The sequence below is a fragment of the Euleptes europaea genome, chromosome 3 (assembly GCF_029931775.1).
Source record: "Euleptes europaea isolate rEulEur1 chromosome 3, rEulEur1.hap1, whole genome shotgun sequence".
Taxonomy (NCBI): Eukaryota; Metazoa; Chordata; class Lepidosauria; order Squamata; family Sphaerodactylidae; genus Euleptes; species Euleptes europaea.
In genome coordinates, this window is record NC_079314.1 from 61,771,396 (window position 1) to 61,787,476 (window position 16,081).

The 16,081-nt window shown below is 38.7% G+C and overlaps 1 protein-coding gene across 1 annotated transcript in view; it reads right to left on the reverse strand.

Annotated features, from left to right (window-relative positions):
- Positions 1-16,081, reverse strand: part of FOXP2 (forkhead box P2) — a 219,596-nt gene that overhangs the window by 29,142 nt on the left and 174,373 nt on the right. The window contains exons 10-11 of the mRNA XM_056845731.1: positions 5,314-5,401; positions 2,373-2,456 (exon numbers count right to left, since the gene is read on the reverse strand). Of these exons, the coding sequence (XP_056701709.1) occupies positions 2,373-2,456; positions 5,314-5,401 (172 nt within the window). The remainder of the gene's footprint in view (positions 1-2,372; positions 2,457-5,313; positions 5,402-16,081) is intronic.

Below are 16,081 nucleotides of genomic sequence, written 5' to 3' on the forward strand. Positions count from 1 at the left end.
ATTCAGAGAGTAAATGGGGTCATATAATAGACAGTACGGTTGCACCTTGTGTTCATGTACTGATAGCTGTTAAGGGTGCAGTGATGAACCAACAGAGCTCATTTCTCCTTGGTAATAAATTCATGCTATTAATATTTATCAAATGTGTGGGCCGTCTCAACTGAGCCACTGCACATGAGACCATAAATCTCTACTATCATATCAATTTTGAAGCTTCTTTTGTACAGTGTGTAAATTTTAGGGTTTTTTTGGGGGAGGGGGGTATTGACCACTCTTCTTTCAAACCAATTTGAAGACAGTAGTACAGTTCACCACTTCAGATAGCTTCTGGTTCCAAAGGGAACTCTAAACTGTGGTTTCATTTTAAATCGTTCATCTAAGATTCTGTATTAATTGCCCACCATCAAACGCAATTAGCAATTCTTTCATGTGTGGTTTATGTAATGTAATACTTCAATTACATTATTCATTCAGGTTCTGTTTTGGATTATAGGCTGAAAATTCTTTATTAGTGTAGATGTAACCATGCTGCTGGAGTTCTAAAAAATTTACTGATTGAATAATTAATTGGAAAAGAACAAGCTGCAGATTCCTGATGGATTTACGAGACAATTATTCTGTCATGTGATTAGCCACATTATACTATAGGAAGCAATGAGGGGAAAATCATATTGTAGAGAGGCAGTCACAACAGTAAATATTCCCCAAATTTTTGACTAACCAGCTTACTTAAGGCTCAAATAATCAGGTAATGCAAATGTATTCTGGAAAGGTCTTTTTGCACAGGTTAGCAACGTTAGGAATTTAAGCAGGACACTTAAATACCATGTGCAGACAATCAAAAGCAAGACATATTTAAGTATCCTGCATGTCAAATATTGCAATCTAAAGTCGCAATTCAGAACGGACTCTAAAATGCAAGAATTTAGTTAATACTCATACACACCAAAAACGTTCCTAATCCCTGAAACTCAGTGCTGGGGGATTAACAAAGGCCAACCTTGTTTAATTCATCATCCTAAATTGTTGTGTACAAAAAAATTCTCAAGTACACAACACTAGAAACACAAGAGACATGCTGTTCTGTCCTATTATATCATCCTTAATGAGGTGTGATAGCCAAGTACATTTTTTTAAAAGTAGCTTATTACATTCCCCTACTTTTTCTCAGTTTTGAAGATGTTGACCCATCATCTTTTATCCCAAGGATCCTTACAAAACAAACAGGGTACCCTTGTTATGTACTTATTTATTTAATTCATTTATATCCCACCTTTCTTTCCAACAGGGACCCAAAGCAGCTTATGTCATTTCCTCTCTTCCATTTTATCCTCACAACAACCCTGTGAGGTAGATCAGGCTGAAAGAGTGTGACCAGCCAAAAATCATCCAGCGAGCTTCTATGGCACTAATGGGGATTTGAATCTGGGTCTTCCAGATTCTAGTCCGACACACTCAACCACTACACCACACTAGCTCTTATGTAAAAATGTGTGTGCAATGTGTGAATATTCTAAAAAATATTATTTATAAAATGTTATCATATATTCTTTGACTAATCTTCTATTCCATCAATGGATAAATATGGTACTATCATTTATTGAAGGCTTGCAAGTTAATAAAAAATGGAGCAAATCTGACCGAAGTCTTTCGCATATTACTTCCAGGAGACAGTTTTGCCCATCTGTAACAATGGGTTAGATCCCGTACATCCATTCCTCTGATGGCACTTTCCCTCTGTGCAAGGAGTCTTCTCGGGATGCAACTGCTCCTCCACCAGTAGAAGATCCTCTTGTAGGAGGTGAATGCTTGCTATGCCAGAGGAAAGTGTGGCCATTAGTGGAGTGGATCTGTAGGAACCGATCCACTACTTTCCACGTAACAGCCAAAACAAGTATGTTAGCGAGTGCAATGTTTTTTGCAATTTATATTTATGGGACAGGTTCAACAGTAACAAAAATACACATTTGTGTATGTCCTGTGAGAGATCCACACACTTAGCTGCCTTTCTAACTTTCCTCCCTTTATAGCTACCAAGTCTTCAACATTTTCAAAATAGGTTTTCCTTTTAATATCTGCAAGCCTATCTCAAAGAAGATATTCTTTCTAGTTTCAGCAGCAAGGCGGTGATTTGTGCACTTATAGGTGTACTTTGTTTAGTGTCACCTATGGTGCAGATTGGATAGATTTTGTAAAAGATAGCATTACTTTTAAAGAAACATACAATTTGACAAGCTATTGCATTTTACCTTCATTTTATTGCCATATTTTTCATCACCCTCATTGTTTTCCAGCTGTCCCTAAATTGTTCATTTTCTTAGTCGGTTACATTCATGGGCCTATTTACTGTTTATAAAGCAATATGCACTTACAGGTTTTGGAGATGGCTTGGGCTCCGAGGGTCGCATGTGCAAGTGAGTCATCATTGCCTGAAGACGTTCCCGTTCTTTAGAAAGCTGTTAAAGAAAGAGTGAGATCAGAAGTCATTTTAGAAATGACTAATACCTCTATTTTATTGCAGTGATACATCTTATCATTGAAGACTGCTGTAGGGTAATGGTTCCTGCATATCAAATCCTATGGCAGTAAAAAGTTCTATACTAAGAAAGGCAACTTTGCCTTTTCTGAGGGTCGAGAGGGGGGAAGGATCACACAAAGCTTCTCTTATGTTTAAAAGGTCAGAGAAAACAAATAATACTTCATCTTTTTGTCAATAAGAGAATTGAGGTCACCATTGTCTCGGCAGTAACAAGTTACTGGGACCATAAATTAGATGGCCCATAGTGACGTTTGAAAGTCCTGTGGACACAGTTAGCAATGGACTAGTGCCAACAACTGTGAAGGGGTGAAGGGTCCTCATAGCACAGTGCCTGCCAGGATTGTCTGCACACTTTATCCATCCCCACTGAGGTCCAGTTAGTGCCCTCTGCAATCTGCCATCATCAATCTAATTCAATAGAGTGACAGGGACCAGGCAGTGCGAAACGGCTGAACTCTGTCACTAAGCCGACATATACACTGCACTGGGTCTCATTACAACTGATGGACCTTACTTTTCTATCAGTCACACAAAAGGGGGAAAAAGAACTCATAATTGGTCACCCTGCAAGCGGAAACTCCATTCGGCCTTTCACGTTACAGCACAGCCTTTGTAAATGGTAAACAGCTCTTTATGAAACCCTTCAACATGCTTCAGAAAACGTTATAAGGGTTATTTACAGGCCCCTTTTTGTTTTATCATCCCCAATCCCCAATTGATTTTCACAGCACTCAATCAAGTAGTATTTGTAGTTTCAAATACTGACAGAGTCCAATTATATATAACCTAGAAATAAATTCTCATGCAACTTATGAAAAGGCACCAAAATCATGCAATGAACAAATATAAAGATATTCAGATTAGTATTCAAGGCAGGTTAATTTTGATACACATAAAACCATTAATACGCTCAGAGAAATAAAATCCTGAAGCTTAATTTTTAAAACTGGTTTATAAAAATTCATCTTTGAATTCTTTTTGTTGGATTCAGTGAAGGCTACAACACAAAGCAGAAATAAACACATCTTACATACAACAGGAAGACACCACAAATGTATTTATTAAGATTTAATAGCCTGCCCCATTCCAGGAGGACTGGAGTGGGCAGAATACAGTAACATTTTGCTGAATCTATTGGATTTTTAACAATGTTTCTCAATTCTCAGCAGGAAATTGCATAATTTACAGCCTATTCCGGGGGCGGGGGCCACAATGGCCGGGATGGTGCAGCTGAGAAGCCTCCTCAGAGGCTTCCCGGCTACTGCGGAGGAGAAAAAAAGCCTTTTTTCCAATATAAAAATCAAATAAAAGGCTTCCCCTCCCCATAGGGGAAAGTGGGCCTGCCCCACCAAAAGGGGACCACTGGCATCCCAGGAAGTGTAACTGGGGCAAAAGGGGTTTGGAAGCTGCCCCTCAGAACACCCCAGGAACGCCTCCTGGGATGCCAGTGTGGGGACTTGCGCTGGGAGAATGCTGGTGGGGGGCTGCGCCGGCATCCAAAGGCCAGGATAATTAGCCCCATGCTGGCATTCATGCCACTTTGCATGGCGCAAATGGCACGGATGCCGGCATAGGGGTCACGCCACCTCCTAAGGCGATTCAGCCCCCAGCCTCAGGAATGGGGTGTAAGTCCCTTCTGTCCCTGTGCTCCTTCTGACTGAATAGCACATGGGAGGAACTGGACCAAACATAGAACTAGAGTTGTTTGGGCTTCTACATTTATTTGGCCAGTACTACAAAGAAGAAAGTATTAGAAATTATTTTGCCATTGTATCATTAATGAAATGCATATTTCTAAAAGCATATATGACATAGGGGGAGGATTTCTGTCTGGGAAAGATGGCAACTCTAATTTCTATCAAGTTATCAGTGCTTTCCTGTTCCCCAATCTTAAGCTCTTTACTGCACTACTATTCAGATTGCCAAATGTATAATATGGGTAACCTCTCTGAAAGTTCTCTCAAGCAAGCCACCCAAAGGATGATCCTTTACTGTGTCTGAGCAACTGATAGTCACTGCCCCACACATGGTGTGCAGCCATATAAAATCATCATATAAAATGGGGTCATGATTTATTCCCCTCCCCCACCCACCACCAAAGAGACACAGAGGCAAAAAGCAATGCAAGCTGCAAACATCCTACTTTCCATGACTAGCCATGTCATAGAAAATAGGGCTAGGGATTCACCTTATATATTAGGAATATGGGATGACAGAGTCCTATGTGCCAACTAATCCCTTCACTGTAGAGATAAAGAAGAAATTTGAGCCCTTCCCAACCCTAAAATGCATGGGGGAGAAGTTCAAGTGGCAGGATAGGATCCAGGTAAAAGATATGTGTGTACCCACATTGGGTGTCAACAATAATGGGTATATGCAGGCATGCGAGTGGGCATAGGGTTTAAGATCTTTTGGAACGGGATTCAAAGTAGCAGAATAAATCTGGGGTGACATGGTGAGATGCACAACATGTGTAACCGCAGCTCTCAATAATGCCTGGAGTATGTATTGAATTTGGATTCTGAAACTCATGACATAAGGGAAAGGAAAAGGAACTTGATCACATGTCAAAAATCTACAGTATGAATAGCTGGAAGCTAATCTTGAAGTATGTAAATCAGAAATTTATGAAGATTAAAATAGCATGCAGTGAACATGTTACACATCTCAAACATACTCATACATGTAATCACAGCCTATATCTTAATATAAGAACACAAGAATATTTCCTCAAGAAATGTAAACAAATCCAAAAGATGAATATTTTCCCAAACCTGTATTTCTAACTGCTGAACCACCTGCATTTGCACCCGGCACTGAGCAGTACTTCTGTCATCCAACGCATGTTCATTATTAAGGTGCCTAGTAAAAGAAGCAATAATAAAATCACAACATGAGGTGGGTATTGATAACCCTCTGAATCCCACTGCATGTTTGTTCTGCAAACAGAATTCTTATTAATGGCGAAAGGGAACTCTTGTCTACAACAGAAGTAGGCATATGAAATAGTAAAAACAAACTCGAACATCCACAAGGATGAGCACCCAGTAGTCATAACCTGCTGAAGTACAGGCAGTGGCATGAGTCTCTTGTCCTACCAAGCCCACCTACCAAGCAGAGAGCACTAGAATCATGCACTGAAGTTTCTCCTTATAGGGAAACATCGCCAATGGCTGTGTAGAAAGGTGTCTAGTGTTGAACAGGCACTGTGTCTTCACTGGGCTAGCGGTGACAATAAGGAGGCACATAAAAAATCAGGCACAATGATGGGGCATAGTGATGACATGAAAGGCTTTACACCTTAGGGATGTAGCAGCCCAATCCTCTCAGTTTTCATTTGCAACAATTCTGCACAATCATTTAAGGCCAGCTCCAACATCAACTCCATGTCACTATCTTCAGGCAGGCCTAAAGCCAAAAATGTGTTTGACAAATGATCAACTCTTCTCCCCCTCCATCATTACAGAAAGAATGAATGATTGGTATGTATGAAATGGCTCAGAAGTTTCTCCGAATGACACAAATTATCACAATTTTCACTTGTCATCAGAGATGCATTTCCTTAATGCTTCTGAATTTGGAAGCATTTATGTTTCCATTAACAATGTAAAGCAAAGGACCCTGAACTGCCTATTGATTATTTTCTTGGGTTGCTTACAAGGTGTGCGTGTGTGTGTGTGTGGGGGGGGGAGACAGAGAATGGACACAAATAATCAAAGATGTTTTGAGAAGATCTGAAAGTACTAAAAAGCTCAGGTATTAAATTTATTCATGTTTTTCTAAGGACACTGCACCATTGGACTTGGGCCTGATTCTAAAGGTAATTTCTTGGGATAGGTCTCAACCTAGAAAGAGTGTCTGATGCACTTGTGTGTGTGTGAGTGAAGTGCCATCAAGTTGCAGCTGACTTATGGCAACCCCAGAAAGGGGCTTTTAAGGCAAGTGAGAAGCAGAGGTGGTTTGCCATAGCCTTCCTCTGCAAAGTCTTCCTTGGTGATCTCCCTTCCAAGTTCTGACCTTGCTTAGCTTCCAAGATCTGATGAGATTGGGCTATATCATGCTGCATTCCCTCCTTAACACACTCACACACACAGAGAAAGTAATAACTAAACTGTGCCATACTGAGTTCAGTATATTTTAATATGGGTTCTCCCTGACCTCACGATCCATTATGAGGAGTACATGAGAACTCAAAACTCTTAACCAGTTGAGATTTCTCCCTGGAAGGTATCATTTAACCAGTGCCTTGATATTTAAAATTGTTCAAGTAGCCTTGTCCACAAATAGGCCATTTGAGCTTGAAAAAATGTAGACTTGTTTCTCAAGCATTAGAATAAAACTAATAATTCATTTCTAGAAGCAGGTGTAATGCTTCAAGAACAACCAGCTGTGTAGAAGTTTCAGAGGGGTTTTTTTTTGTTTTGTTAATCATGGCCTAATGACTGATCTTGAAATTACAGTAAACAGATAGAAAGTTAATTGATGTATTAATTTGCTGTGTGACACATCATAGCATTCTTGTCTGCACTTTACAGATATTTTAAAACTATGTATATGATTTATTATTGCAATTAAGATTTTAGCAGTTTGGGAGGGTTAATTTGATACAAATCTAAATTATTCACAGATTTCCAAATAAATATGACAGGGTAATTCTGAATGTAATAAATATGGGTGTTAGCTTTTAAATAAAAACGACTGAGACACAGAAGGAAGATGAACGGCATGTCTGGAATAGCCAGCACCCACTGCCCTAACGTGATCCTTAGCATACCCTCATAGATTTGGAATATGCTGGAGTTTAGCGATGTACTGGCTGGAATGGGACAGTGTTAGCCACATCCCTATTCAGTGTTTATATGGCAGTGTTAGCACAGCAGAGTACCGGCAAAGTAAGCAGAGTACCATGAAAGGCTTACTATCTCAGACTAGAGAAAGAAAAAAATATATAACTTGGATCTAGACAAGTGTTTTTGCAGGAGCATTGTGGGGGCATTTCAGGATTGTGGGGGAATTTCAGGCTGCCTCAGGAGGCAGTAAAATTACACTCTGCAGGGGGCAGGGAGGGAAACTTTGTAGTCTGGATCCAAGCTAATATAACATGAACAGCAGTACAAAGAAAAAAATGTCTATTGTACAGAAAATAATTTTTAAAAAAGATTTCAAAACAATTATTACTAAGCATCTTTCGCATGTGTTTCTCAGATTTCACTGCAGCCTCTCTACCAACTATGAATGTTCATAAATGACATAAACATTATGTGGTTCTCTATCTAGCCTATCAGTTCTTCAGGAGGGAGGGGTTCTTTAGATAGGCATTTTCAGCCTCTCCCCCAAGAAACATACTAGTGGAATTTCAGAGGGACTAAGTAGGGCATAGACCCACCTGGAAGAATGCTAGAAAGAAGGAAACGTGAGGGCTACTGGTATTTCCTTAGTTCAGTCCTTTTTCCCACTAGGCATTTCAGGTACAGGGAAGCAGAAGTCAAACATAAAAGCTGAGGAGGATACATGCTCTCTTATGAAGACTTGGTAGGACACAGCTAGAAAGATTATTTTTGGCCTTTATTGACTCTGTGGAACACAAGTCTGGGGCTATCCTCTGCACAATCATAATGCGGGAAATGCTAAATAGCAGGGAGCTATGTAGTAGATGGCCTGCCTCCATGGAGAAAACCAGTTGTAAGAGTTTAGATCCACAGAGAAAACTGGGTCGCAACTCTACACTTGCTTATCCTGCCTGTTTTTCCAACTCTGGAAAAACCCACTTGCCTCATGAAAGTTGAAATGGATTTACTTTCAGTCAAGTTTCCAGTGGACACCTAGCCATTTCAATTAACCCCTGTGTAACTTGGTATCCGTCAGTCTCTGCTTAGAAGAATCCCAGGACTAAAATAGTAAAATGCTAGAGGTCAGGGCAAAAGTACACCGGCAGTGGTCTTTGGGGGAATTTAAACAGAACTTATCTGAACTAAGTTCAGCTCTAGTCAGTACTATTCTGAGCCTCACTTTAATGAGAGCTAAAACAAATTCAGCTAAAACAAATTCACCGAAACACACAGACACACACAGACACACACAGACACACACAGACACACACAGACACACACACACACATATATTTTAAAAACTGGAAAGGTTCACAAACTGCTCAAAGAAGTAGAGAACCTTTTTTTTTTTTTTTAGAAGTAGAGAACCTTTTCAAGGATTTTGTAACAAATGCTGGTAGCTTGAAACAAACTTTCTTCAATGCCTATAATCTATATAAATGAATGAAAACTCCAGACCTCTCACTTTAATGCTCAAGTAAATAAGGGTAAGAGCTGTAAAAACAACAACAACAACAACCCAGAACACTTTAATAACAAAGCTATCTGCACTGTAGTGGTTATCATCTGTTTCTAACACACCTCCGTTATAGGTATTTAAGAGGTCCATTACATTTTCGCTTTTGGGTGTATTAAAATATGCTATCCTGCATGGATGCACACCTCAATGACACATCATGTAACTTGGAACACCATATTTAGATATGCATGTAGTTTAAGATACTGACCAAAATCTATATAATGAGTGCTGTATTGTCAGACACATTGGAACTGGCTATTGAGGGCTGTGTAGAGACAGTAGTTTTTTCACAGAGTTGGAGTTGCATTGTACAGCGGTCATCATCTGCGAGGCATATGATCATGCCGTCTCTGGTCCAACTGAGGTTGTGTATTTCCATAGCACATCAACCGGCATAGTCACCAGATGGATAATGCTCATAACGAGTAACACACCTCTCCCCTTCCATGCCTAGATCAGCTTGGGAAGTGGTTTTAAAGTGTTTCTTTTAATGTAGATGACAGAAAGAGCCCTTATACACATATTTATACATATACCTTTTGTCTGCAATATTAGTCTCAGAAATATCCCAACCTTCAACAACAATATTCTTTCTTTTTTAATTTTCCTTAGAAGCTGACCAAACCAGAATATGCCTGAAATATTGTATAATAAATTTCACCCTACCACTGAGTTGTCCAGGTTCTGGGAACGCAGCTACAATTAGGATAGGAATAAACAGACTTTCTCCCCCTACAGTGGGTCTTCCCCATTTTATTATTAAATAAATTAAGTTCTGTACAATTATCAAGCTACTGATGCTTAACAGGAGCTGGTGCTGCAGCATTGATATGGGGGGGGGGGATACGGGCAGATGCTCTTCAGAATTTATTGTCCTGTGGACAACCAAGAAATTACTCTAAAATAATACAATATATTTGTTCTTCTGAACAAAGTTGGAAAAGAGTACACCAATGTTCTAATCCGACAAACCACAGTCCCCCTTTTTTGGGGGGGGGTGAAACTACAAGAATCAGCTGGTTGATACTGAAGGAAGAGTAGCAGCGCAGGATTTATGAGAGTTGATTGCTTGGAATTTTGTTTTTACGGTTGGGCTCCACACATGCAGCCCCAGCTTCTGGATCAAAGAGTATCCATACAGTATCTATAGGCACATGCAATAATTCCCCATCCAGCAAAACATGCATGCACAGAAGCCTGCTTCTGGATGTGTAGTGCTCTAGATGAACTGAGGAGCATATGTGTTTACATTTTAGTTCCAATACATCTTTGTATATTTAAAGGGCTAAAACCCAGCAAAATGTTTGCATTTATATTCTCAAGTCTTAGACCTATTCAATTTATCTGCGCTGCTTTTATTAGGCTAGCGACTGTAGACTACAATAATAGTCAATGAGGTTTTGTCTTGATTGAATTTTTCAGTAGAACACAAAAGAACCTTGCCATTAAAATAGTCCTTTATTCTCCTGTATGAAGGCGAAAGGTTTTTAAAGTGTTGTGATGTTCAGTAATGAGCTTCTATCTAAATTATCATTGGTGACAAACTCACAAAGCACTTTGAGGACACATAGTTATGAAATGCCAGAGCTGCCACTTTCTTTCCTGTAATTATAGGCTAGCTTGCAGCCCTTCAATGATCATTTATAGAACAGCCTCCAGTGGATTACTGAGAACTTGAAAAACACATACATACCTCTGCCACATCTCCCCTTCTCTTTTCCTTGCTATTGTTTACCAGTGATATGTAAAATAATGGTGCCTATTCATGTCCCCGTCTTAATTATGCCAATCAAAGAACAGAAATAGCGCTGGATCTAAATACAATGCAGGAGGACTAAATAAATAGGCTAGAAATTAACATCAAATTATGAATTCATGTATTTATGAGTATTTTACACTCAAATTATTCTCTTTTATGCTTTTTACAACCAGCTCAGGTACATATTGCTCTTCAAAAATTCTCTATGATTTATAAATCAAGAATGAGATAATACTGAAAAATGAGAGGATTGGTGGATTTTCTCCGTCATTGCCTAATTGCTGTTTCAAAATGCATATGCAAAGGGACATTTCATTAATCATTTAATCATGTCCCTTGAAGGAAGTTGGAACTAATGTTGCAAATACCCTTTTCATATGAATGCTCCATAATACTATCGTATGCATTTGATATATTGCATATGTCATAAATTATAGCTGCTTCAGAAAAAAAAGGACCAAGTGGGTTGTTATCCCTGAAGATGCTTGTTACAAAACCTTTATTAAGTTTCTCTCCCCCACCCCCGCTTCCCTTTCCTTATTGCTGATTCTTTTCCACAGCTTCAGCCTGGCTTCCAATAATGCTCTTTCTGGTGGCAAAGGTCTGTAAATTACCCCTGCAATCACCAACACCATTTCACAGACCTGTTCTACGTCTACTGGTCTGCTAACAAGGCGATTACACACAAATTACTGAATGCCTATGAAATATTTAAATGCATTCTACTCTACTATGCATTAATAAGAGCAAAGCAAGCGCTGGAATTCTGGTGAGCTCCAGTTCCTAATGTCCCCTAATGAGCCTCTTACTGTGACTGCAGTTCAAACAGAGAGGTGAAGAAAAAATGCAAAGGGTGCCTTCAGAAAGGCAGCACTGAACAAACATTGTGCAAGCCGGTTCTAATTTATGGGTCACTTTATAGGTATATTGATTTTTGTTTTCAAAATGGAATAAATGATGTGGTCGACTGATGTTCTTTCAAAACTGCATGAATCTGGGGGTGAGCCGCCAGACTTGCCCATGGAAAAAAAATATAAACACGAGCAGTGGCCTTTTCTAAAGAAATATTTTTTAAAAATATTCCAGCATGACCAAAAGAAGTATAAGAACAACTTCCCTTTACCAAGTGTTAATGTTTCTTTTTTCTGAAGCTTTTAGGGACTAAAAGATAGCAGCCCACTTACCCTGAAAACTACAAACTGTTAATCTAATCTGATGGGTAGAATCTCAAATTAATTACAAAGTAGGACGTTTCTGAGGAAAGACAAAACATTTCTCTTTTCACCTCGGTGTAGTGTTTGAATTACCATGCACCAAAGGTTTCATGTTTAAACCATAAAAGGATTTTAAATAAAAAATGTGTTTGCATGTATATCACCATACCATATGTATGTCACCACTGATTTAGCGGATTGTGTCGGGTGTCTAAGTTTTGTGGGATGACAGCACTGTCACCAAAAGCAGCAACGTTCTGACTTCAAAAAAATACCTTCTTGAGGTCATAATTTTAGGACCAGATTGCCTACTTAAAGCCACAGGAAACCTACACCAACTTGTGAGAACGGGTATAAATATATGTCAGGATGGGGATGGGGGTGAAGTGGGTGGGTGGGTGAAAGGAAAAATTCAGGTGAAGTTTGATGCCTAATCAATTTATATTACTCCTTCCACTGTATTGTTTGCCACCTTTGAAGGCTGATAATAAAAAGACAATATTTCCTTTTGGTGAGCAGGTTTTTTCTCTCCTCAACACTAACAGTTCTGCCTTTATGCAGGGGGAAAACATTGCCTGTCTTTGTAACCATAGATCATGTTTTGTTTTGCTGGTGTCTGTTATATGCAGGTTAAAAAACGTTTGTCTGCTTCCTGGAATGCTATAGTGTAAACCTTTTTTTGATTTAAAGCTCTAAAAGTCAAATCCATCTACACTCAAACTGACTTAGGACCAATGGAATGATAATTAGTTTTGCAGACAAAATACACCAAAGTTTTGTCATATGTTATTACGCTCTGACATTTATAAGACAGTAATGAAGAACTACTATTAAATGCTTTTAGTGATCTTCAGGGCTCCTTGCTTGGTGACTGGCAAAATGGTTTGCTTCTGTCAACACCTGTTTTATAGTAAAATTCCAAACAAATTCTTAAACATTTTTGGCAGCCTTTTAATCAACTTCTCTTCATTGCCTAGGATTCTGTTCAATAATTGTTCTCTCTGCAGTTGCATAGTAATATTTTCTGACCTGACTTTAAATTTTTGATGTGTTTTTTTCTTCTGCCAAAAAGAATTAATTTAACATAATTGATTTTGTTGAACGGATAATGTGCATATACAAAATTGTAATCTTATACTTCTTCACCAAAACAGAAAATGGCCCAACAAATTCTTAGGGCAGACATCCCAAGCAGACAGGATATCCAAGAAATGGTCCAGTTTCTCACTGCATCTGTCTGAGAAGACATTACGAGGAAAAGTAGGCATGTTAGTTTGAAAATAAGAAGCATGTATTAGTAATTACATTTTAATCCTTTCTGTTTGCATGTAAGGTGGAATTTTGAAAATTCTACAAATCTCAGTAGAGAGCAGCATATTTATCTTCTGGCTGAACAAAAACATAAAAATCTTTCTTGGCTAACAGTCATATTCTGTAAGTTATTCTTCACTTCACTCCAAATCCTTTCCATTATTAAAAAAATGAAGCAAAGCCACTCTGTTTTCTGTCTTAATCCTCCTTCTCAAATGCCTCAGGACAGCTGTTTCTTTCTTTTTCTTTTTTTTTAGTTAAAAAATAATAGCATGAAGGAATCAACTTAAATCTGGTTCTGAACAAAAAGTTAGGAGTTCACCTTATATATCAGAGACTTCTTCAAACTTGTCACAGGAATATTGCAAAAACACACATGACTAGATCTGGGTAGGTAGTACTCCTTATGAATATTTGATCCCAATGCAGAATCCTTGATTAACAAGAATTTCAGTGTTTCAAGCCAGAACATACAACATTCTTACAAAGATTAGACTAAGAGCAAGGCCTTGAAAACTACTGCCATTAGTCCTGTCGTCCCCTATAAAGTTAATGGATTGGAAAAATATCTATTCATTCTTTGCATCTAAAAGTTGAAGTTCAATTGTAACAAAAAGGATATTTTTTAAAGTTAAAACGGGACAGAAACAAGGAAAAAGTGGAACAGGAACAAGGAATCTCACAACAAAATGTAGAACTGGTTGTATAATGTTTGTTTTTAAATTTAATAGGTACAATTTTTTTAAAAAGGTTTCAAATAGTAGTTCCATTGGAGTAAAACATGCCTAAGGGGGTTGGATATACTATCTACAAAGGGGTGTGTATGATTTTCACTGATTCCCCCCACAGAAGACCTCTGATTCCCTTTCCCAAACTATTCTTGGGGAGTCCACCATCCCCAGGAGATGCATTTCAGGGGGCATTTCAGGCTGCGGGTGGGGGGTTCACACTACCATGGATGGAAATCCTTCCATCAGAAGAGGTTGGTAGGTGGGATCCAAGCCACATTCTTAAGACTCAGTTACAGTCTACCAGGTGTTGGCTTCAGAAATAGTAGGAGGCATATGGAGAAACAATACCAGCTTGGCATGCGTAGGGTAGATTATACGAAACAGAACCTTTTGAACATGTCACACTGTTTAGCAAATACAGGAACAATGGTAAACATAGAACAATATTAATATTGTTAAATTAAAACATTTTTGGTTCCTGTGGATTATGAAACTAGTTCTACAAAAGAAATGTAAAAGCAGTGGGCCAAGCATTAACATCACTAGGCCTTGGAAGAAAGGAAGTGTTTATAAACATTAATTTTATTTGGAGAGAGCTTGAGCTAAGTTGGCTAAACACTCTTGGTAGCAATTATGCTTAGAACAATACATGCAGTACGTAGGTTGTTTTTACACAAAATAATTTCCAGCAGTTTATATAAATCCCACCAGAAGGAACAGAAATGGTGCAGGTCAAGCTCAGTCTTCTAAAACTGGGTAAAAAACCCACTCTAAAATTACTCTTTGAAGTCTACCCCACAAAAGCTATTCTCCCAAAATGGATAAATAATAAAATGAGATATAAAGGTTAATATAACCTTGCCTAAATATACAAAGTTACAAGACATAAGCATTCCATCTGCCTTACAATATATATATGGTTACAATATATATATATGGTTACAATATATATATGGTTATCTCATACAGCTATTACGATGCTGTGCATCTGTGCCCTGTTGTTAAGCTGCTGTTGCTATATCCCCCGTTGTATACCATTTGTAAACAGGCCTTTCTGATGTTTCTGCCAACATCCTGGCAACAAAGCAGTGCAATTTCAAATGAGCTAATTAACTTAATTGTTGATGAAGCATGAAGCAGTTCATTCACCCTGTTAGCTGCACCATGACAACAAGAGACTCAGCTTGTGAAGTTACTCGTCTATATAAACCTATCTATAACTTTCCATTAGGATTCCTTGTACGCTAAAGTCTGTATGGCTGCTCTCTCAAAGAGCACTCCATATGGGCCCAGCCTGCCTGCTCTTATACACAGAATACTGTTTATCTGTTATAACTGGATCTTTATCTCTAGTACTAATTTAAGAAGACATAAGGCAATTTCGATGTTCACCCAGTTACAGTTAAATTTGCAAATGTTGTATAGATCTTGGCCATACTCTGAAGAATACGGCACATGCATAGGATTTTTCATTTTCTCTTTCTGGATAGCGACTGTGATGCCTTGCAGCATGACTAGGCATCCTTGAAGCAAGGAGAAAGTGTGAAGGCAGATGACAGTGTGAGAAAGGAGAGTATGTTTTCGAGAAAACACACAGAAGCACAAAGTGTATGTGAATGTTTCACACGAAGGAAGGGAGGCCTGCTTGAGGTAGGACCAAAGGCTATAGCCAGCATACACAGCCCAGTGTCCTGATTCAGGGGCTCCATACTTCCACAGCATCTTTAATGTGCACATGAAGGTCTCTAAGCACAAGCAAGGGCTTTCCCTTTGAATTCTCTGACATGAAAGCCCTCACACACAAATCTGCATTGTGTAAACAGAGCTGGCTCAAAGCAAAGCAATTAAAGAGCCTCCTTGTCTTGGAGCTTCATGAGTGCATTAGAGCCTTTGCAATAATTTGGACCAGTAAACTCTGTTCTGGAGCTGTGAACGTTTTCTATACTACATTAAAATTACTAGCTTTTCTCTTGAGTAAGCACATACAAGTGCAAATTATGATTAGCAAAAAACTGGCCTACAAGGCACATTTATTTTTTTCTAACACACCCGTATAATACATATAGCCTATTAGTGAGAAATATTTCAGAGTTGCGTGGATCTCTGATATCAAATGGTTGGCTTGCTTCAAGTCGTCTAAGGGCATATTTCTGCAAGTCGTCTAAGGGCATATTTCTGT